Source organism: Equus asinus, chromosome 3 (assembly GCF_041296235.1).
Source record: "Equus asinus isolate D_3611 breed Donkey chromosome 3, EquAss-T2T_v2, whole genome shotgun sequence".
NCBI lineage: Eukaryota > Metazoa > Chordata > Mammalia > Perissodactyla > Equidae > Equus > Equus asinus.
Window position 1 is genome coordinate 82,081,907 of NC_091792.1, and position 22,605 is coordinate 82,104,511.

Here is a 22,605-nt window from a genome sequence, read left to right on the forward strand (position 1 = left end):
TGTTTACACCATTTTTACTCACCACTGTTTCTGTCAGCACAATGAATACCTGAGAAAAAACAAGCAACCAGTAAACGTATGTTTAAAAACTGAGTGCCAAGGTTAAGAAACCTTCTTCTAGATCCTTCTGTTCCTCAAACCAGATAACATGGATTATTGGGTTACCTGAGCCTCTAAATATCCAGTGTTGCATAAAGCAGTTTGAGGTAGGTTCTGGCCTGCCTAGGACAATTCCTTTCTAAACTGTCTCTCTAATTTTGTTCCTTCTTTTATGCCCATTCCTTTTCTGCTACCTTTCACCAATCTTCATCATTCTTTCTAAATTTTTCTCTCTTCTCATCATTTCTTAAATCTCTCTTCATTATTCTTCCCCCCAAATCATGACATTTGAAATCAGAAATCTCATTTGAGCTCTAGCTAAAATTAATGTTTATGAAAGTCAGTCTCCTCATTTATAAAGGGTTGATGTGAACAATTAGCCTAGAGGTTGGGTTAAGGATAAGATGAGGTTATGAACGTAGACATCACAAACCATGAAGCGCCATATAGATTATAGGAGAGGTTGACAATTTTACTTCATCTGTTTTATTTTACTTTCTAAAACTCCATTGACTTTCCTTTTTCTTTCAATAATCCTCCTTCCTTTCTCTTCAAATTGTTCTCATCCTCATGCTTCCTCTCCCCACCTCACATCTCCCATCTTCCTTCTCCCTCTCTCCTTCAGTTTTCCTTTCTCCCCTCCCTTCTCCTCCTCCCTCCCTCCCTGATTGGTGTGTGGCAGCTGTGAGTCACTCTGGGTGTGAGAATACTGTGGTACTTACTCTGAACAGGTGAGAAGAGGCAGAGGAGCTGTCACGTCTGCAGCGGCCAGAGGGGATGATGGAGCAAGCTCAACTCTCCACGGAAATGGCTGGCAAAGTAAGTCACTGTTTGCTCTTTTCTGAAGTGTAGTCCTTTCTATGATCTTAGCGGGTAAGACTTTATTATCCAAGGCCGTGTTGAAGTTGCCATGGGAATATGTGTACCATGCTGTATGCAATGGAAATATTCCTGGTAATTTGTAAGTCAGGGTTTAGGAAATAAGATCACAACTGTGATGAAATAAGAACTATTGTTGTTTAAAGAAACAATCCATCTTTCTGTAAAGTAAAAATATTCTCCTACAAAGTTAAAATCATCCTCCAAAGGCAGCCACCTATTAATATAGGAAAAAATCAGTCAATGAATATCTAAACTTGAACTGCATAGAGATTTAAAAACAAAAATGCAATAAATGAACAAGAGTTATAAGACACAGAAACTACGTACTCAGGTATGATAAAATGTTCCACATGATATTCTCTAAGAATGAATTTGACTAAAGGAGCAAAATTAATATTGTTTCTTTTGTCCTATATCCAAGGTAACATCCATCGTTTCTTATAATTTTCTTTGCATGATGAATTCTAATCTTCTCCATTTTAAATAAATGATTAATATTAGAAATTATAATGCATAAATTTTGACTCTATAAACTGAACTTTGCTCCATAGATCATTTGGCCAACATTAACATCTTGTGTCATTTGGAATGCAGAAAAGAAATCCTCTAAGAATAAAATGCATCACATGCCTGGCATAAAATAACTTTTTAAACCAAGGCTGACTATCTATCTATCTCATAGATGACATGAGCTATGTAGAGAGCTATATATATACATTTCTCTACAGATGGATATCACTGATTTCCTATTACAGCATTTTATATTCTCATTCAGATATATATGTGTCTGTGTGCGTGACTGCTTTCAAGGAATGAAGGAGATCATCTGCATTTCAAAGTGAGATCATCAGAGCAACCAGTTAGCATGGTAGAAGTGAATTTAACTGTGTATGTCACCCAATTTTATTTAATAGCAATAAGCCCACTTCATCTTTTTATTACATTTTTAACAGGTTATCACATGCCAGGCAGCCATTGCCTGGACAGCAAATGCTCCCCTGTCCATTGAAGAGGTCAAAGTGGACCCACCAAAGGCTGGAGAGGTTCGAATTAAGGTAAATATAAATGAGACTTTTAGTAGGTATGGATGTGGATACGTGTGTTTACAATAATTTTACAAATGGCATTTTCTACTTAAAGATAATTAAGATTCCTTCTGCTTTATACTTAGATCGATATTACCATATATAATAGTGAGGTCATTTCATTTTGTTAAAGTGGCACAAATATGTCTAAAAGCTGAAATATTAAATGTTTTAGATACACTGTTGTTTTTAAACACTTCAAAAATCAACAGAGGAAATTATCCACCCATAAACTTCTTGTTTTTTTCACAATTATAAAGTTATTCTGATATGCAGCTATCTGATAGAGCAGGCACTCTATTCCCAGTGGCCATGGCTGAGAAGACAATGCTCCCTCCCCACCCCCAGCTCCCACCCATAGAGGCTCTACTCCACAGGACTGACCTCGAATACTGGAGCCCAGATCGCCCCCTTCCTTGCCAGCCCTCCCTGGTAGGTTCCACACTGGGAAGGGCAAGATGGAAAGAACTCAGGCTACCATTTGCCCACTCATAGGGCAAAATTGTCACTCGAGAAGAAGCAAGCCAGCCACCATCCTCTCCCACAACTGTGATGCGACAGTGTAGAAGTTCCAATCAGGGAGAAAGGCAAGAAAGGAGGACCATATATAGCTGCAGCTCTGCTGAGAGGGCTGACTTTCTTTGGAAGACAGTGTGGAGGAAGTCGTGACTTAAGGCAGTGTCAAAAACAATAGAGATCATAGCGAAAAGCAAATAAGACAAGGCCTAAAGCTCCAGGAAACTAGTAGCAGCAAGTTGAGCAGAGAGAACCAGGGAAAGAGACAGTTAAAAGGAGCCCTGCCAAGATCACTTCTGTCCCTGGGGTTCCCAGAGGCGGTGAGCATGCCTTAGGAGCAACCAGAGTAGGCACTTGAGAACTCGAGTCACTGCCTGAACCTGGGGCAGATCGAAGGCATTCCCCAAGATACACACAGACACATCAACAAAGAATAAAAGCCTTGCTAGCTTCAGGGGCTTGAGCACAACCTTGGATCAGGCACTAGCAGGCTTGAAGCCGCGTTGATCCAAGGACAACTTCTGGGTTTTATTTTATTTAAAAACATACCAATGGAAAAAACTGGTAACCTGAGCATGACGTCAGAGATACTACATTGGTGGAGAGTGGGGGAGAGGGGCATGGACTTCACAGAACTAGCCTACATGAGCCACTAAATGGACTAACGAGAACAGTGGCATCAACAAGTCCCAGAGGGAAGATTGGATGGAGGGGAGACTAATCAGAATCCAGAGATGCTAAAATATATTACCTAAAATGTCCAGTTTTGAACAAAAGATTACAACCTATAAAGAAACAGGACAGTGTGACCTTTAAACAAGAAAGACAGCAGACAATCAAAATGACCTTTGAGGGGCCCCAGAGATTGGATTTAGCAAAGCCTTCAAATCAGCTATTGTAAATATGTTCTAAGAATTAAAGAAAACCATGCTGAAATAGTTAAAAGAAAGCATGATGGCTATGACTCAGCGAAAAAGAGAATATCAATAAAGAAACAGAAATTGAAAAACATGGAGTGGAAAAGTTTAATCAATGAAATGAAAAATGTACTGGAGGTACTCACTGGAGTAGATTTGAAATAATCTACTGGCAGAAGAAGTAATCAGCAAACTTGAAGACAGATCATTAGAGATTACACAACCTGAAGAGCAAAAGTAAAATGAGTGATGAAAACTAAACAGACCCTCACAGACCTGTGGAAAGCCACCGAGCATGTCCACAGATGCATAGTGGGTGTCCCAGAAGGAGAAAAGAGAGAAAAAGGGGCAGAAAAAAATATTGAAAGAGACAGTTGCTGAAAACATTCCGAAATGTGCTGAAAAACATCAATCTACATATCTAAGACCCTCATGAATTCCAACTAGAATGAACAGAGATGAACACCCAGCCGCATCATAGTCAAAGTCTACGTTCAAAGACAAAAGCAAAGAGAAAATCTTGAAATGAGAGAGAGAAAAATGACACGTCACATACAAGGAAACCCCAATAAGACTAACAATGAACATTGGAAACAATGCAGCCCAGAGGGCACTGGGGTGACACAGTCAAAGTGCTTAAGGGAAAAAACTACCAGCCAAAGCTCCAGCAAAACTATCAAAGGGAAGGTGAAGTACATTCCCAGATTTTAAAAAGACGGAGATGATATGCTGCGAGCAGACTTGACGTACAAGAAATATTCAAGGAAGTCCTTCAGGCTGAATTGCAGAGTGTAATAATTTTGCTTGTTAAGTGCAAATTTTACTTCATACATGAAATATTTCACTGAATCTAAGTTAAAGATATCCTTAAAATTAACCTTTCTTCTTCTTTTTTTAATTATTATTTGTTTTTAAACTAAAGCACAAATCCAGATAATAAAATATCCATCAGTGGTAGGATTTAATAACAGCCTAAATTCAACCTTTTGCAGATGCTCCACTTTTATTAAAATTCATTTAGTTACTGAAAAAAATTGACATAAAACATTATGATATTATAAAACATTATTATATCTGAATATAACCAAAGGATCAAAGTTCAAACTTTTAGTGGATGAAGGAATATTTAAAAATATCCACTTCAGATGTCAAATACACTTGGCAGCCCACTCGTTGGTCATAACTGAACCCACAGGCTGAAATTTTAAAACTGTGGCTACGTGGTTGACAACAAACACATGAGCTATAAGAATCTCCAGTTAGACGCTAGTTCACTGCCACCTTTCAACATCATGGCTAAATGTTGTTAGCGGGGATGCTCAGCTGAGATGCTTCTTTCAAGTTCCAAAGAACTGCACTATATCGTGTCCGATCATGACCCCAGTACCATCTGCACTGGGATGTCCCCTCTTGATTCCAAACCTTCGTTATTCCTCATACCACGTTTGCTCAAAATGTAGCATTTTATGAACTGGTCCACAGTCAATTGTTACCCAAGAAAAATTTATTTCCATCCAATACATGCCACAGAAACCTGGCTGCGTGCTTTACCCCTCTAGCAGGGGTAAATCATTTCGTACTCTCTCGCGTCTGAGCTCTTTGTTTCTCTCGTCTCCTTGGCATCTTTCACAGTCATTGACAATGATCGATCCATTTTAAACACACTTTGGTGGAAAATGTCACTTTCTGCCAGAGTCAGGTTTGAAAAAGTTTTTACCATTGACCTTGGCTAGAACACTTTCTGTGTAATGTTATGAAAAGTTCTCAGTAGCAGCATTTAAGGAATTTTATTTCCTTTTCACTTTATTTGTGTTAGATATAGGGAGGCAATATGCTTTTCTTTAAACTTTGTAACAGACTGGGCATCGCCTAACCTAACTAACAAAGTAGTAATATGTTCTGCAAGAATTAAAATGTTTAGAAAGAGGAGCCATTTCTTTCTTCAATCAGCCCTGTCATCTTGTGACCATGTCACAATAGTGAGGGAGACAGACAGATGGCACGTTTCTTCTCACCTTTCTCATGCTTATCATGGCGTGTACTAGCCTGTCTGCTACCAAGATCTGGTGCCCAACACGCTACGGAGAATTGGTCCATAACTGATAAAAATACATAAAATGACCTTCCTGCCAGGAATGCAAGTCTTCTAGTTTGTACACATCTGACATTTGATATTATCAGTCATTTTATCTTAGTTTTTCTACTGGGAGTGTAGTGATATTGCATTATGATTTAAATTTGCATTTGCCCGATAACTAATGAGTTTGAGCACCTTTCATATGCTATTTGGCCATTTGGATATCCTTCATTGTGAAGCAGATGATGTCACTTGCCTATTTGTTTTCTAACAAGTTGTCGCCTTTTTCTTATTGATTTGTTGTTTTTTAACATATATATTCTGCATACAACCCATTCAGTTGACTGTAAGTGTTACAAATACCTTCTTCCAATCTGTGGCTTGCTTTTCCACTCTCTTACTGGCTTATATTTATGAAAGGAATTTCCTAATTTTACAGCAGCCCATTGATACACCTTTTCCCTAACGGCTAGTATTGCTCCTGTCCCAATTAAGAAATCATTGCCTGCCCCAAAGTCTTGAAGATCATTTCCTTGCTTTTGTCTAGAATCTTAACTAATTTTCATTTCACATTGAGATTTATAAATTTAAATCACCCAGGAGTGATTGTATTGTGTTTCTTGTGAGGCAGAGGTCTTGGTGTCATCTTCTTTCTACTTACCCATCAAGTTGACCTGCATCATTTGAAAACTCTGCTCATCTCACTGCACTGCAGTGCCCTCTTTGTCATAATTCAAGTGACCCAGCGTGTTTGGATCTCTTTCATGTGTTTTATTCTGCTCCATTGATCTATTGGTCTATTTTTTTTATCCTTGCACCAAAACTAAATGGTCTTATTATGATAGATTTATAATAAGTCTTGGTATCTTACAGAATTAGCCCCATAGTTTGTTCTTCAACTTTCCTTGACTATCCTGGGCATTTTGCACTATTGCAATGAAATTACTCAGATTGTTGTAATTCTTCATCACAACCTTACCAAAATTGTCAGCAGAATTAGGCCTCGAATCTTCCTCTTCCATCTCAAACCTCATCTTCAGAAATTGCCACAATGGATTGTCAGCCGTGTTCAGATAAAGAATAAAATGGAAGGGCATAATGCTCAACGGGAGCTTTCACTGTATAATTCCCTTCTAAAATACAGAATCCATGTTTTGCAATGGAGTGTAGCAGCAAATTTGTTCATTTTTCAAAGTTACTCAGCAGCACAGAACGGGAGGATTTAGGAGATAATAGAAAGAGGAGAGTTGACATCGTCAGCCAATTGTCGTCCTCTCCATGCAATGCAGTGCTTATCAATTATCAATGCCCCTCCCCCCACCTCTCATTAAATTCTGAGTATAAGCTCAGCCCAAAGAACACCAGCTTTATACACACTGCTTTGTGGCACTGACTGACCCCCTAAGGAACTGTTAATGGGGCTGCTTAATCACTGTCCATCATACAGCATTCAAGTCTAAAAAGCTTTATGAGGTTTTCTTTTTGATTATGATCTCTTGCTGAATTCCATATCTCATTGAGAATCCCTGGTTAAGAACCCCTACTTCTTGTGTAATTCAAGAAAATAAGAAAATTTTCCTACATAATTATACACCATCAAAATAAACCAGTAAAATTACAAACTTAACATTGATACATTACGAATATGTTATCATAGACTCAATTCAAGTTTTGCCAATTGACCGAATAACCTCCACTTTCATAAAGGACCCAGCTTAACATCCCACATTACATTTAGTTTTCATATCAGTTGAGTCTCCAATCTAGAGCCATTCCTCAATCTGTCCTTGGTTATCATGGCCCTGACACTGTTGAAGATTATAGAGCATAGATTCTGTAGAACGTCCCTCTGTTCAGCTGGTTTGCTATTTCCCAGGTAGACCAGGTAATGACTTCTGGCAAGGGTGTCACTGAAGTTTTATCGTTGCGTCCTATCAGTCGATACATGATTTTTATTTATCCATTGCTAGTGTTCTTTTTTCAATGTTGCGCCCAGCTTTTCTACATGTCCTTAGTGGGGAGTCAAATCTGAAAGAGGCTACCACACCATGCAGGAAGCTGAACTACCTGTGTATAACTTTTAACTTATACTTGACGACAATCTTACAAGTTAAGTACGATTGTTCTAATTTTACAAATGAGGTACCCAGTGTTAATTTTTTAAACTAGTTAATTGAAATAGGAAAAGAACAGAACATGAAGTTCATTCAGAGTACAAAAGATGGGAGAACAGCCTAAAACAGTTTGGAAAACAAAAAGGGTAGACAGGAGGATGATTTTGGTTAGGGGAGGTGGAACCAGCAACTGTTACTGGACAGCTATATTGGCTCAGAGAACTGGATAAAGGATCGAATACCAATAACCTGGACATGTGATCAGTCTGAGATTTCCTATGGTCAGAACCAAGGTGGAGAGACATGAGCTGGCCAGGACAGCTATTCTGACCAAAAACTTGAGGAAACAGATCAGGAAGACATACACATACATGTCTTCCACCTCCAAAGATCAGAAAGGAATAAAAGAAGTAAGTCAGCGTTCTACTGAACAATCGGACTGGAAAAAGTATCAGAGCTCCAAGGATCGACGTATGCTGAGTGGGAAAAAACATAGTAAGGAAAATATCTAGACAGAACTCGTTAGTGCTTTAAACATGTGCCAAGTGAACAGTGTGGACGTAAGAATAACGTGCGATTTCCCACCAGCTCCATTCAGTTGTGGAATCTCCTCGCATGGAGGAAAGCTGACTGACATTTTCTGCTGGAATCCCTAGGGAAGGAAACCAGTCATAAGCAGGAAAAAGAAAGAAAACTGTGAACCAAGGCACAGTCTTCCAAGAAAGGGCCTCCCCTCCTGTCCTTTGGGATATTAGCTGGAAGTCATGAACTAATGTGCCAGGATCAGGACAGGGAACTAGACCTGAAAACACTTCTGTTTAGGCTTCTTCTTTTGGGGGCGCGGGGAAGCAGGGGCGATGCAGGGGGAGAAGCATGAGTTTGGCATTACCCAGGGGTTCCCTATATTTAAGAACAGGTATCAAAACAGACCATGAAGTTTGAGTTGTTTGCGTTATCACATCCCACAGAACACACAGCTCTCCTTGGCAAAAAGCTAGAAAATACTTCACTGCTGTTTGTGATGTTAAAGAGACCTAGGGAAAATTATAAAGACAGAGGCAAACTATGTGTTTTGGTCCTTTTTCTGAAACAGCTGTACTACATGGGCACAATCAATAACGTGTTGAATTTACAGCCCAGGCCTTCAAGAACATGCTCTGCCTCCAGACTTGGAAATACCGCGTTCGTCAGAAAGATCTAATTTATGACAGGGCATTTATCTCCAATCATTTAATCACCTTTCAGATTCTGTCTTCTGGGCTCTGTGGTACAGATCTGCACATCCTAGAAGGCAAACTCAGAGTTCCTTTTCCTATGATTTTGGGCCATGAGGGAGCTGGAATCGTTGAGAGTACTGGAGACAGTGTAACTAGTGTGAAACCAGGTAGGTCGCTGGCCAAGATCTGTACCAACCCAGTAAATTCTTTCCTAACTCACTCCTAACATTTCCCCAAAACCACCACAAAGATCGCCAAACTCATCACATATAGACAAAAAAATGTAAATGCAGTCACACACCAGATATAAAAAATGAGGTAGCCTAAGATGCAGAAGCTTGCAGTTTTGTGTTTGACTGAAAGGACTCACAGAAAAAGAATCTTCTAGTCTACCTTTCCCAAATAGAACTAAACATTGCAAATCTATACAATATATTGGAATATCCTGAGATTAAAAGTATGTACGATTAAGAGCATTTCTTACACACATACGCACACGCACAACCCCGCACATTGTCACAAACACACGTACTAACCGTTTAAATTGTCTGAAGTAGGCATCACCTATAATAAAGTTTCCTCCAGAATTTGTAGTTCTGTCTTCCACATTGGATATAATTCATGTTTCAAACACTTTGCAAGATGCTTTACAAGATCACGCACTATTCTAACAACAAACATATGTCATAGATATTTTATGCCCATTTATGTATGAGAAAATAGAAACTGGCAAATTAATTCCCATTCAGCTGGTTTAGCTACTTAATGGAAAGCTAGGATGAAAACACAGGCTGCCTTACCTCAAATTCGGGGCTCTTAATCAATGATATAATATCTTATCATGAGTATTAATTCTCCCACTAACACTAGGGTATTAATTCATTTTTTCAACAAATGTTTATTAAGCACGTGTCAGGTGAAACACTGCTAGGCTCCTGGCATAGAACACTAACCAAGATAGACAAGCCTCATGCCACAGATGTTGCTCTCATTCTCCGACTTAGCTCTCTATTATTTTGTATTTTGAAGATGCACTTGCATTAAAATGGATTTGTTTCCATTCCAAAGTGAAATGATGATTAACTTCCAAAGATAGGAACTATCATTAGAGCGAATTGCTAACACCTACTACAAACAAGGTCCTGTCGATAAATATGGTGTTTCTTGCACTCCATCCCTACACCCAAGCTGGTCATCACTTTCTTTGTTCTTCTTTCCTCAGGAGACAAAGTCTTAATGTTCCCTCTTCCAGAGTGCAGAGAATGCAGCTCCTGCTTACACCCCAAGGGCAACTTGTGCTTGAAAGAAAAGTTAGTGGCACTTTCTTTGACCTCCTTTCACCCAATTTGGTTTCACTGGTACAGGTATTGACTGGGAGCTAAAATCCTGTATTTCTCTTCTTGTCACTTTCTGTATCTGTGAAATAGTGTTCTTTCTCCAAATGGATTAATGTTAGATGGAACCAGCAGATTCACCTGCAGAGGAAAGAAGATTTATCATCTTTATGGCACCAGCACGTTCACTGAATACACTGTTGTGCATGAGATTGCAGTGGGGAAAATCGATGCTGCTGCTCCCATGGATAAAGTCTGTATCATGAGCTGTGAGGTGCCTACAGGCTTTGGAGCTGTGTTCAACACCGCAAAGGTGGGCATGCACTCTCGTGCTGTTTTTCAGTGGCTCTATCCACATGCTGGGAGCCATGTGGTCAGAGAGCTTCTCCCGTGAGAGAGAAAACAAAGTGGCCTTTTTCCTTCCTATTAACACAGGAGCATCAGCTCTGGACGACTCATGGAAGTTTATGTTGTGGATTTGCAGGTCACCCCCGGCTCCACCTGTGTGGTCTTTGGACTTGGAGGAATCGGCTCGGCCGTCGTCATGGCCTGCAAAGCCTCTGGTGCCTCTAGGATCATCGGGGTTGACGTCAATGAGGAGAAATTTCCCCGGGCAAGAGCGCTAGGCGTCACTGACTGTCTCAACCCTCGGAAGCTCAAGAAGCCCGTCCAGCAGGTGGTGGTGGAAATGACGGGCTTTGGTGTCGACTTTGCCTTTGAGGCCGTGGGACTCATCGATACCATGGTATGTGGGCTTGGGGCACGGTGAATGGGAGCTGCCTGTCAACATGTGGGGACACCTTAAATTATCTTCATGAAGACACAAAATTATTGTCATTTTTAACTGGTCATTTTTTATTTATTTATTTTATTTTTACTTTTTTGAGAAAGATTAGCCCTGAGCTAACAGCTTCCAATCCTCCTCTTTTTGCTGAGGAAGACTGGCCCTGAGCTACCATCCATGCCCATCTTTCTCTACTTTATATCTGTGACGCCTACCACAGCATGGCTTGCCAAGTGGTAACGTGTGCGCACCCGGGATCCAAACCCGGGATCCGAACCAGCGAACCCCGGGCCGCCAAAGTGGAATGTGCAAATTTAACCACTGTGCCATCTGGGCCACATCTTAACTGGTATTTTTGAGCACATCTTACATGCCTTGTACTGTGCGGAAATATTTACATACTTTTTCGCATTAAATCTTCATATCATTTTATGAAATAAGTATTAATCCTCATTTTCAAGATTGAAAATCTCAGTTGTCAATAAGTTAAAGCAGCTTGCCTGAGATCTCACAGGGGGATATCACATACTATGCTATTCCATGTTATTTCTCCCATGTAGCTACCCTAAAAGTATGTTTTAAGCTTGTGAGTCAGAAGAAGTGTGATTTGGGGTGCTGAGATTCTCCTCAGTCTCTTTCTGAAATTAGGTCGCGTCTCTGGAGTCCTGCCATCTGAGCTACGGGGTGTGCGTGATTATCGGAGCAGCACCTTCCGATTCACAACTCTCCTTTGACCCAATGCTGATTCTCGCTGGGAGAACCCTGAAAGGCGGCATTCTGGGAAGTAGGTCTTTGATTCCACATGGCCTTTGCCAGAAACCTGACCAGCTGCATTCTGCTTGGCAAGAAATGGAGTGGGGAAAAGCTAGGAAAAACACTCATCTATGAAAGGAAATAGAAGACAATGTGTGAAACACAAAAGCACTCCTTTACCTTCCCTATAGGTGTTTACTACCTGTGCGACCAAAAATAGACTATATTTTGCCATTGTTAGTAAGATGCAGAAGAGCCACATTTCAGGGTGCTCGCTGGCAACTGGATCTTCATAATTGGTGAGGAGTCATCTCACATCCCTGGGTCATTCCCCAGCACAAGATAGGACTGGAAGAAGTTCTCACTGTATTGACCCTCAATTCTCGCCTTAACAATCAGACTAATTTGCTATCTAAGAACAAAACAGACCACTCTAATGTGATCTGCTATTTGAATCTCTCTTTCCCAAACAACACCCCCAAATTCTTCTCTCACCACACCTCAACCCACTCCCAGTATGCTTCCAGATCAGCACTGTCGAAGAGAATTTTCTGTGATGATGAAAATGTTCTATAGCTGTGTTGGCCAGCTCAGTAGCCATAAGCCATATGTAGCTATTGAACACCTGACGTATGCCTAGTGCAACTGGAAAACTGACTTTTTAATTAGATTTAATTTTAATTAATTTAAATTTAAATACTCAAATATTTTAAATTTATTTAAAGTATCTATCTAAATAGCCACTCTATTAGCACAGTTGACTTTTGCTAGAACGCTCAGATCACATTAATTTGAGGGGGGCATGGAGCCTAAAAACATGAGTTTTGCTGTTAGATCACTTACTAGATGTGTGACCTTAGCAAGTTATTTAAACTTGTTAATCACCATCTTTTTTTTTTTTTTTTTTTTTAGATTTTATTTTTTCCTTTTTCTCCCCAAAGCCCCCCGGTACATAGTTGTGTATTCTTCGTTGTGGGTTCTTCTAGTTGTGGCATGTGGGACGCTGCCTCAGCGTGGTCCGACGAGCAGTGCCATGTCCGCGCCCAGGATTCGAACTAACGAAACACTGGGCCGCCTGCAGCAGAGCGCGCGAACTTAACCACTCGGCCACGGGGCCAGCCCCATGTTAATCACCATCTTATCATCTGAAAAATAGGGTAGATAATAGTTCCTTTCTTATTTAATATAGTGAGAGCTAAACGAGAAAATGCAAGTAAAGCCCTGGAAAAATAAACTGACACATATTAGCCACAAAATTAACGTTGAGTTCTAGCAGTAACAACAACGATTAAGAGCAGTTTATTGGCCCAGACAACAGATGAGGAGGAAGGCACGTGTATTGCAAATGGTACTGGAGGATTTTTTGCTGGTTTAAAATATCTGGGTGCTCCTTCCTTTCTTCACTGGTGCTGCTTTGCATGAGTTGACCGAATGTAAATAAAATCAGATTAGTACATGGATGTCAAATACTAGAGAAAATTTTACCCTGGACCAACCTCCCATTATAAATTTTTCTTTTTTTCTAGAAACTCTAGATGTCTGAATTTTCCAATTTGAATAAAAGCTCAATTTAAAAATTGAACTATTTCAAGGTGCTTAGGCTGCTGCTTGGAATGCGTAAGCGTAATTGACACTGATATTTCTGCTCAGTGCCAGCCGTCCTTGGCTTCGATGGAGGAATTTATTCACATTTTCTAATACTCTTCATCATGCGTCTGTCAGGTCTCCTTCCTCCCTCACTATATGCAAACAGACTGAGGAAAATCACCCTTAACAAAACTCTCATTCTGGATGGAAAAATCTGTGATGGTTTTTCCCTCTCATTCACTTCCTTGCAGAAAAGATTTTATGTTACTCAAAATCCTGCATACCAATGACGCAATACCCAGGTCTTTTACTATGAATTGTACTATTAGGCAACATAAAATATTTGTAGCCAGGGCTCTGATAAAGAGTACCAACTATCTCTTTAAAACACAATTCAAACTTCTTTTCTTACCATATCTTAAGATTTCATAATAGCCTTAAATGCAATTTTACATGGCATTTATAAAGAACATCACGTTATAGAAACAGAAGTCTGCTGGGAATATAAAGACCTGGGTTCTAGCTTCAGCTTTGCCACATTCTGGGTGTGCATCAGTGTTTTAAAATATACTCAGGATTTGATTTATCAGATTTTGTAAAATGACAGACCCAGAGACAACTGCCTTGAAAGGAGAGTTTATTAATCATAGTTCCCAGGAGAAGAGGGCATGCCACGCCATGCAGGGCCAAATGGGGAAGACCCAGCGTCACTCGGGGGGGCAGAAAGAGCTAGGAGAAAACATGGGCCAGAGACTTTGCTGTGGTTTTCCTGAAAAGGAACAGCCAAGGCAGGCTAGGCAAGCCAAGCGAGCTTCAGCAGGGTCTGGGCTGTAGGGTTGGCCCCCAGTTGTGGGGGAACTGACCTGGGGTGATTTAGGGCAGGAGAATAGTGTCCCAGACTGCTGACACCTGATAAAAGGAGGGGGATGGGGATTGGTTGGTTTGCATATCAAAGGCGCACTGAAGCAAGCTGTGTGCTGTGCCTAGAACTTAGGTAACCCTGGGAGGGCCAGTCCCTCCCCACGTCCACAAGGCCTGAGATACCAAAGCATCATAAACTACAGAAAATGAAAGACACAAGAAATACAATCAGTGAAAAATACTTAACCTCTCTAAAGCTCAGTCCCCTCAGAGTTAGAGACATGGGGGAAATAAGGCCTGTGTCTGCCTTGCTCACGGTGATCAAATCGTCAGTGGGATCCAGGCAGCTTGCCACCAGCATCTTCAGCAACTATTGTGCTGCACTTACTCTCCAAAACACTGCTAAAGAAGTAGAGATACCTATCTCTGAGTTTGAAGTGCTAGGTTTGTGAAGATTTATCTAGAGCCTCAGGTGGAGGGAGAACTTGGTAACTCAAATCAAGCCAGATGGAGGGTAAGCGGTTATAGGAAATCATCAGTGCCTGAAGGCAATGGAAAGCTGCAGTTGTCGGTCCGTGATCACGACAGAGCTGGGTCTACTCCACAGTCCACTGTAGCCCGCAGAGGCTCCTCCGCGATACTAGGTAATCTCAGCACTCCTGAGCGGGATCTGGGTTCTGCCATGGAACCAGTTCCCTTGCTCTGATGATCAGGAAAAGGGTCAAGAGGTAAATAGTTTACTCTCGCCCATGAATGCTTTTGCCAGTTTTATACAGAAACAGTGCCTTTGATTCTTTGGTTAGTTTTGATTTTTTCAGTTCTCATTATTGTTGACCTTTCCTCCTACAGAGTATAAAACCAGAGACTCTATTCCCAAACTGGTGACTGACTACCTGCAAAAAAAAATCAACATAGACCCACTCATAACGCATAAGTTGCCTTTTGAAAGGATCAATGAGGCATTTGAATTGCTCCAAGGTGGAAAATGGTGAGTATTTGTGTGGGTGGGGTGTGTGTGTAAGATGTATCTGTGTGAGATATCTGAGATGTGTGACTCTTACATCCAAAATCTTATGAAGAATGAGTTTTCAGACCAAGTCAAAAGAGGGTGGTTGTGGGAAACAGTTCAGAGAAAGACAATAAAAGAGCTTTAAGTCACTTGTGAGGAGCCCTCAGCCCTTTATTCAGTCAGTGTGTGACCTAAAATGGCTACCTTTGCCCAGGTCACTGTCCTCATCTATAAAATGGGGATAATGATATCTCCTCTCTTGAGAGACCACTATTAAGATCAAATGTGAAAATAAAAAGGAAACACCAATAAAGAAAGAGTAGTACAAAAATACATTATAATAAAATTTTCATTATTTGCTTATGACCAAAAAATTAAATTACAACTTAATTAGCAACCTGGGATGACTAATACAACTTTGAAATGAGCTAACTTCCACCAGAAAATTAGTTATTTATTTACAAGATACAATTTGTGCTGCTTTTTATTTTCAATCAACAGCTTACCATTGGATATTTCACAAGTATTTCTAGTCACCAAACATTCATTAAGTGACTAATGGCAACACTGTGCTGGTCTCACTGCAGAAACAGAATTGAATGTAAGCACTGTCTTCAGGTCACTCGTGGTCCTGGACTGGAGCGTAAGGCACTGCATACATAAATAACCCCAATTTAGGGCTGGCTATGATGTCTGGTCAGAAGACCCCAGACTCCGCCTTCAAGACCTGGAGAGCTCCTTTCTCACTGGGAGGTGGGGGAGCCTCGGAGGGGCCACCCCTGAGCTGGGCCTGGGAGCTGATAGAGCTGCGACCTGACGTCTGGGGAACAGGCGCCGTAGAAATGGGAACTGTGTACAAGAGCCCATAGAAGACAGAACAAAACTTGCCTGTAGTAATCAGCAAACCATCCAGTCTGCAAGGACCCGATTGTGTTTCCAGAGGGCAGTGAGTGTAAAGTCCTGATCGCAGAATGGTTTCTGTGGAAACAAGTAAGAGTGCGAGAAGGCTGAATCTAAAGAACACTGAGTTTCCCTAGGATATTATCTTGCCTTTCCTGGGCCTCCCTCTGCGACATTGCTATGAAGTCCCACCCAGTAGGGACTGACAGGAATCAACAGCACCTTGGTTGAAGTTATTGACGTGCACTGAGTAGACTGACTGAAATCAGTCGAGTTCCAAACCACCTGAAAAACACACGTGTTGGGTTGTTTGACCTTGAAGCCGCTTTGCAGCTCTGTGATGACAGCTGTGCTTCTATGTATTTGGAGTTCAGAGCTGAGGAGACCAGGATTATGGGTTCTAGAGCGCTGTGACCCAAGCAGATTTATAGCGAGAGAGTATTGAAATCTGTTGACCGCTAGCCCTGGAAAAACAAGAGACAGTCCCCACATTACTGACAGTGGACTAGAAGCTTCACCTTCATAGGAAAAAGAAAAGCATGCTGAGGGTTTAGCAAAATTGCAGGATTGTTCTCCATTTGCAGCATGAAGTTCACACAGTGTTTCATACAATGGTGTATGTGAGAAAATCTAAACTGAAAGCTGGAGAACACATAGATTGTCAAGCATTTTTAACTTAGTATTCTCAAAAAAATTAAAGACCAAGGTCACCAAAATTGTGGGGGAAAATGCAAAAGGTGGATCTAATTTCCTGAGGAGATGAGATAGGCACGGGTGCTAAGTGGATGGCGAGCTAGCATTTATTTATCAGATGGCCACTTTTGCAGAGTGCACAAGCACGTCAAAAGATCAGAAAAGCTGCCATTTCTGCCCTTCACGTTAACTATGACTAACAGGTGGAGACTGCAAATAAACCCCAGATCTTAATTTACAATCATCATCTTCCTTATCTTGAAACCAATTTCACAACTTGACCCTGAAAGAAGGCAGTTTGCTCCAGCTTATTCACAAAGTCCTCAAGCAATCTTGCTGACTTGGACCGTCAGGCAATGTTCCTTCTCTTTATATTTATTTTATTGGAATTGGCTCGATAATTATTTATGATTTAGGAACATTAGGCTTTGGCACCAATGGTAAATATATTAACTTGACCCTTTGTAATATTTACAGTGTATGTGGTAATAGAACATAACAGGGGGCAATGAACCTGAGATAGTCTTTCCTGAGGAAAAAAATGCAGACCAAGCCTCTGGGTTTTACACAAAGACCCCTGGGCTGGATGATTATTAACCCTCCCCACCCATCAGCAGGGGCCATTTGTAGAAACCTTTGTGCAGAGGGACCTGTTGAACTTAGCTTTTATGGGGTAGGAGCATTGTGACCTCTGAGGTCATTTGGCTGTCACTTTCGCTTTATGAGGAGGAAAATCAAGACCCAGGGCCATGCAGTGCAGTGACCACCAGGATCACATCGCCAGTGTCCAGCTGAGCAAATTCTCCTGCACTCTTACTGCTCTTTCTCTACATCTTCCATGCTCCTCTCGCGTCTTGTCATTGCACCCTTGCACACAATCCGTCAACCACACTGAGCTGCCTCCAGTCTTCCCCCCAGTCCCTGCCCCTCAAAGGATGGCACAGGCTCCCTTGTCTCTGAGCCTTCACACACCTATTTCCTTGTCCCGAAACCCATCAGTGCCCAATGCCCACCCCCTCCACACTCCACGTTCCTTAACTCCCAGCCATGGTCCAAATCACAGTTTAGCAAGGCCTCCGAGCTCCCAGAAATCGAGGTGACATATACTTCCTCTCTGTCCCCATTGCACCTGCGGCTTCCCCCGTTATGACATGGCCAACACTGTAATCTACCTACCTGATTAGTGATAAGCTTGCATCATTAGACTGTGGGTTTTTTGAATATCTCATTTATCATTGCTACCCCAGCATCAAGCACAATGCCTGAAACATGGGAGTTGCGCAGTAACACAATTTTGTTGAATGAATGAATAAATAAGAACAAGAATTAATGAGCCAAGGGCTCTAACGTGTTCAGAGCAGAGGAATTAGAATACTGCACACATCTAGGGAGGCTGTCAATGTACAATGTTCAATGCCTATTATTCTTCCTAACAGAGAACTCTTTCACAGCTATTGAAAGTGCAGGTGTAGCACCACAGCAGATGAGGAACAAAACTAGGAAAACACCATTTGAAGTGGAATACTGGGATGGGCCCCAGGCAGCCACTCACCACGAGAAAACAGAGAGAGGCTAGAGGAGTCCCCCTTTCCCACCAGCACAGCTCATGGCCCGAGGAAGGGCGATTAGAAGTCATGGAGTGAGGAGACTCTAACTGTGGGCCCAAATGAGATGGCTGCTCAGGGCTCACAAGCTGTCTTCCCTTATGTTTGCCTCCATTACCCAAATCAGACCCCAGGGTTGCCAGTTACCCACGGACTTGATTCAGGAGACGTTCTCTGGTGCCTGTGGGGGAAACAGGGAGATAAATGTAGAGATAACAAATGGGCATGGGTAGACAACTTGTCTTTTAAAATACTCACACTGTGATTATTTTGTCCTAGCCCATTTATGCAAGGAAGTCAGTCATTTCCATGTTTGATTTCTTGTGTTTCAGCATCCGCTGCGTCCTCTCGTTTTGAGATCCCAGATAGTAAAAATGGAGCATGAACATGCACAGCAGCACTCTTTTCTGCCTTTTTCAACACTTTGATGACTGAATTGCAACATGTCGAACCCAAGATTGGAAAGAGGGCCCTTCTGGAATTTTAGAAATGGAACAAGTATAATAAAATAAACTACTTGAAAACTGACGTTTACATTTCAGCCAAACACTTGAAGAGAAGAATGAAGAATTAGTGATGAAAAGGGTTTTCTATCCATGCTAATGATCTGATTTCACTTTATAGTTGTTATATTATGAATAAGCCTCAATGGACAGCTTGTAATTTTTGAAAGTCTATTTTCAGTATGGAATCCTTCTCCAGTGTTCTACACGTGGCTGAGTTGTCCTGTTATGGAAAGAACTTCTACCCATAGTCTGCCTTCATGGGCAAGTAGTGGGAAGAAAGGTAACTAACTCTTTGAGTGTGAGCTTGACATACATTGGGCCATATTTTCCTAGCTGGAGGATGGAAGGGTTGATAACTATGCTTCAAAAGTGGTAAACCTCCATGACACTCAATCTTACCTGCCTTTCTCAAGCAAAAACAAATCTTTCCATTTTTCTCAATATGCTGTTCTCACATGGTGGGACTGCAGTTTTGGGGACGGTGCTGAGCCATTGGTCATTCCCTTTCTCTGCTCCATTTCCCCAGCCTGTGATTGAACAGTTAAATCTGGCCACTGATTACGAATGAAATTTGGTGCCAAATGGCTGCGGTTTTGCTGTGTCAATTCCATCAAGCAGAACCATGGGATAAAGAGAGGGTAGCTGGCAGGACTCAGGCAAAAAATTGCCACTCAAATTCTTTAATGATAGCAGAGTCACAAAAATTATAAAGAATTAATTGTTGGCTCTACACTTTGGCTATATCTTTGGCTAGATTATGTGAAAGACATTCCTGGTAGGAAACCCCAAGAAATGTAAAATAATATGCAACAAACATCCCTTCAAATCCATGTTTGACCTAAAAAGAGGGGGTGCGGTGCTCCAGGGGAGCAGGAAGGCAAATTAGCAATGAGCAGTGAAGTTGCATCTGACCTCATGGCTTTTACTGATCCAAGAACCGGTGTGGTGGGGTAATAAGGGCAAAGCAAGGAACATGCAGCCTTGGAGCTGGCTCAATGTGGGGAGCTGGAATGGAAACTCATGCACACCCCACATCTTCCAAGGGCTATGACCTCAAATAAACCAGAGGGGCTAGTAAATATTCCACCCACGGCAAAAGGAAACAACAGGGACTATTTTTTTTAATAGCCTTAGAGAGGGAAAATTCTCGTATCATACTTTGTGAAAATATTCCCGCGCCCTGGGTTCTTGTCCCCCAGGATAGAAATCAAGAGACACAACAAACGGGAGTAGACAAGTAAAAGTTTATTAGCTTCTGCACAAGGGAGGCACAAGGGGGCCTGTGTGGAAAGGAACAGGGCAGGTGACCCGGTCCTTAGGGAGCAGGATCATGAGGCTTTTATTAGGCAAAGGCTGGGCAGGAGTGCCTTGTCACAGCATGTAGAGGTGGGATTGTGCTTGCGTCTGTGCTGTTGTTCGACATGCCACCTCCTGTGTAGCATGTATCATTAGCAGGCCAGCTCTCCCTCCCTGGGTGTGACTTCTACTATGCTCATGGGGCTAGGGTCACCTTCAGGGGACTCCTGGGTGCTCGGGCTCATGCGTTCGGCAGGAAAGTCCCGAGGCTGCAGAATGTGGATCTTGGTGGCCTCCATCTGATTCCCCCAGCTTGCAGATGTGTTAGGGGCCTTATCTTGTTAGGCCAGGGTCTTGCAGATGACCCCGTCTCCTTAGGCTGGTTCCTGCCTCAAAAATATATGTGCCCTCAGATGAATTCAATTGGAATTTATTCTAACTGATTGGTAGGTGGAAACCCCAAGCCAGGGAATTTTATTGTAATGGTTCTAAGTAGGTCACATTCTAGGTCACCTGACTAAAAATATATTTTGAGATTGTGAATCCGAAGTTCAATCAATTCAAAACAAGTCATGAAAGGACAAAATGAAAAGGGGTAGAAAAGGCAGAATGAAAAGAAAGTAAGGAAATATATCAAGACTTCTAAAAATATCAGCATTCAAAATAACGTGAATGGATTAAACTCCCTAGTACAAAAGAGAACTGCAAATAAATGTTAGACTCTAATAAGCAGGTTTATTGTTAGTAGTAACATGGATAATATGATCTTTAATATTTAATAATTATAATATTAAATGATAATATAAGTAAGTAAATATATCAAGTTTGTTTTAAATCAAGTGTTTGGCCGTAAAACAGATACAGGTACAAAGGGAGCCTGGCAGAATTGTTGTGGCTGAAATGCTCACAGACCAAGAAGACCATGGCAAGACGACTAGGAGCCAGCAGAATGTTACTCCCACTGGTCAAATTTAGGACAATTCAAGTATCAAAAGAATAATATCTTTCATTGATGATGACACATTGAATTTTTAAAGATGATTTCATAGAGGACTTCCACCATGGGAACACGGAATAGACATGTTCACTAGTCCTTCCAATAAGTACAATAAAATATCCTGGACGTCATACATAAAACAAACCTAAGAAGACTCAGAAAGCTGGAGGAAAGGACGCAGAAAGGCTAGAGACCTGAGATCCGAGGCAGCATATGGGTGTGAGCTCCTTGGGTCCTCCTTATGCCTCATGTATCCAAGACTTGGAGCTGAAGAAGCCAGAAACCTTGAAACACCCACGGGTGCAGACGACAAGAGGCCCCAACCAAAGCCTGCTCTCTCGAGCCAGAGAGTTAGGGAGGGGGCAGCCTGGTAGGACCCAGAGCTCTTAGACAATAACCGCTCTAACCCCACCAAACGCCATGGAGAACCATGGCACCAGCCCCACCCATGAGGCAAAGTCTCAGCAGGGAGCTTAGGCATCCAACTTCAGACTGTAAAGAGGCCCCAGACCCCCACCCACCCACCAGGTGCTGTCAAAGAAGGCAAAGGAAAGATCCGGAAATTTCAACCCTTGTGTTGGCTAGTGCCATCAACTCCTTAGTGACCCTGGGGACAGGAGAGCAGGACCCTGCACAGTCTTCTTGCACCATCCTCTCATCTCCTGGGCCTGTATCAGACGATGCTCTGCTATTATTCATAGGGTTTTCACGGCCAATTTTTTTGGAAGTGAGTGGCCAGGTCCTTCTTCCTAGTCTGTCTGGGTCTGGAAGCTCCACAGAAACCTGTCCACCCTGGTAGTATTTGAAATACTAGTGGCATAGCTTTCAGCATCACAGCAACACAGCCACCACAGGATGACAACCAACAGGTGGGTGGTGTGGTTTCCTGACAGGAAGTAAACCTGGGCCATGGTGGTGAGAGTGCTGAATCTTAACCACTAGACCAGCAGGGCTGGCCATTTCAACCCTACCTTGAGGTAATGAGCACCCAGCACACAGTGTCACTGGCAGCCTAGACTTGCATGCACACCCTGCAGTAATGCGGTGCCCCCACCCGCTGTTCCCTAAGGTGGTGTTAGAGGAGGCCTGGTGAAGGGGCAGAACTCTCACCACCCAACAATAATGAGGCTGCTCTTCCACACACACGCCCCACCCGCTCACTCCCCAAAGTGTCCATACAGGCCATTGGGTAGCAGTAACAAGACACAACTATCTTTCCAACCAGGGAGGTGTCAGTGGAATCCTAGTGGGGAGTTGGAGTTCTCACCTCTGCCCGGAGGTAATCAGGAGCAACGCCCCCCTCAGGAGTTGCTGCAGGCTGAGTGGGGAACCTGAATTCTACCCCTGCTCACAGCAATGAGACAGTCTCCCCTT

The 22,605-nt window shown here is 42.1% G+C and overlaps 1 protein-coding gene and 2 long non-coding RNA genes across 10 annotated transcripts in view; 1 reads left to right on the plus strand and 2 right to left on the minus strand.

Annotated features, from left to right (window-relative positions):
- The window catches only part of LOC139044829 (uncharacterized), a 52,272-nt gene extending 50,713 nt beyond the window's left edge, over positions 1 to 1,559 (minus strand). Inside the window, exons 1-2 of the long non-coding RNA XR_011502107.1 lie at positions 822 to 1,559; positions 23 to 49 (exon numbers count right to left, since the gene is read on the minus strand). This is a non-coding gene — a long non-coding RNA (uncharacterized lncRNA). The remainder of the gene's footprint in view (positions 1 to 22; positions 50 to 821) is intronic.
- Positions 817 to 21,051, plus strand: LOC123283860 (alcohol dehydrogenase 1-like). Its single transcript, XM_044766369.2, has 9 exons — positions 817 to 918; positions 1,935 to 2,036; positions 8,936 to 9,074; positions 10,130 to 10,217; positions 10,335 to 10,554; positions 10,726 to 10,986; positions 11,674 to 11,809; positions 15,076 to 15,214; positions 18,765 to 21,051. Exons 1-9 carry the CDS (start codon positions 877 to 879, stop codon positions 18,787 to 18,789), a joined length of 1,152 nt encoding a protein of 383 aa, XP_044622304.2. The 5' UTR covers positions 817 to 876; the 3' UTR covers positions 18,790 to 21,051.
- Positions 9,090 to 22,605, minus strand: part of LOC139044828 (uncharacterized) — a 75,478-nt gene continuing 61,962 nt past the window's right edge. Inside the window, exons 4-8 of one of the 8 annotated variants that reach the window (XR_011502103.1) lie at positions 18,691 to 18,907; positions 18,580 to 18,613; positions 16,358 to 16,599; positions 16,124 to 16,213; positions 9,090 to 10,382 (exon numbers count right to left, since the gene is read on the minus strand). This is a non-coding gene — a long non-coding RNA (uncharacterized lncRNA). Of the gene's footprint in view, positions 10,383 to 12,682; positions 12,924 to 16,123; positions 16,214 to 16,357; positions 16,600 to 18,579; positions 18,614 to 18,690; positions 18,908 to 22,605 lie in introns of those variants that run through there. The other 7 variants (XR_011502099.1, XR_011502101.1, XR_011502100.1 and 4 more) reach the window with 7 other exon arrangements.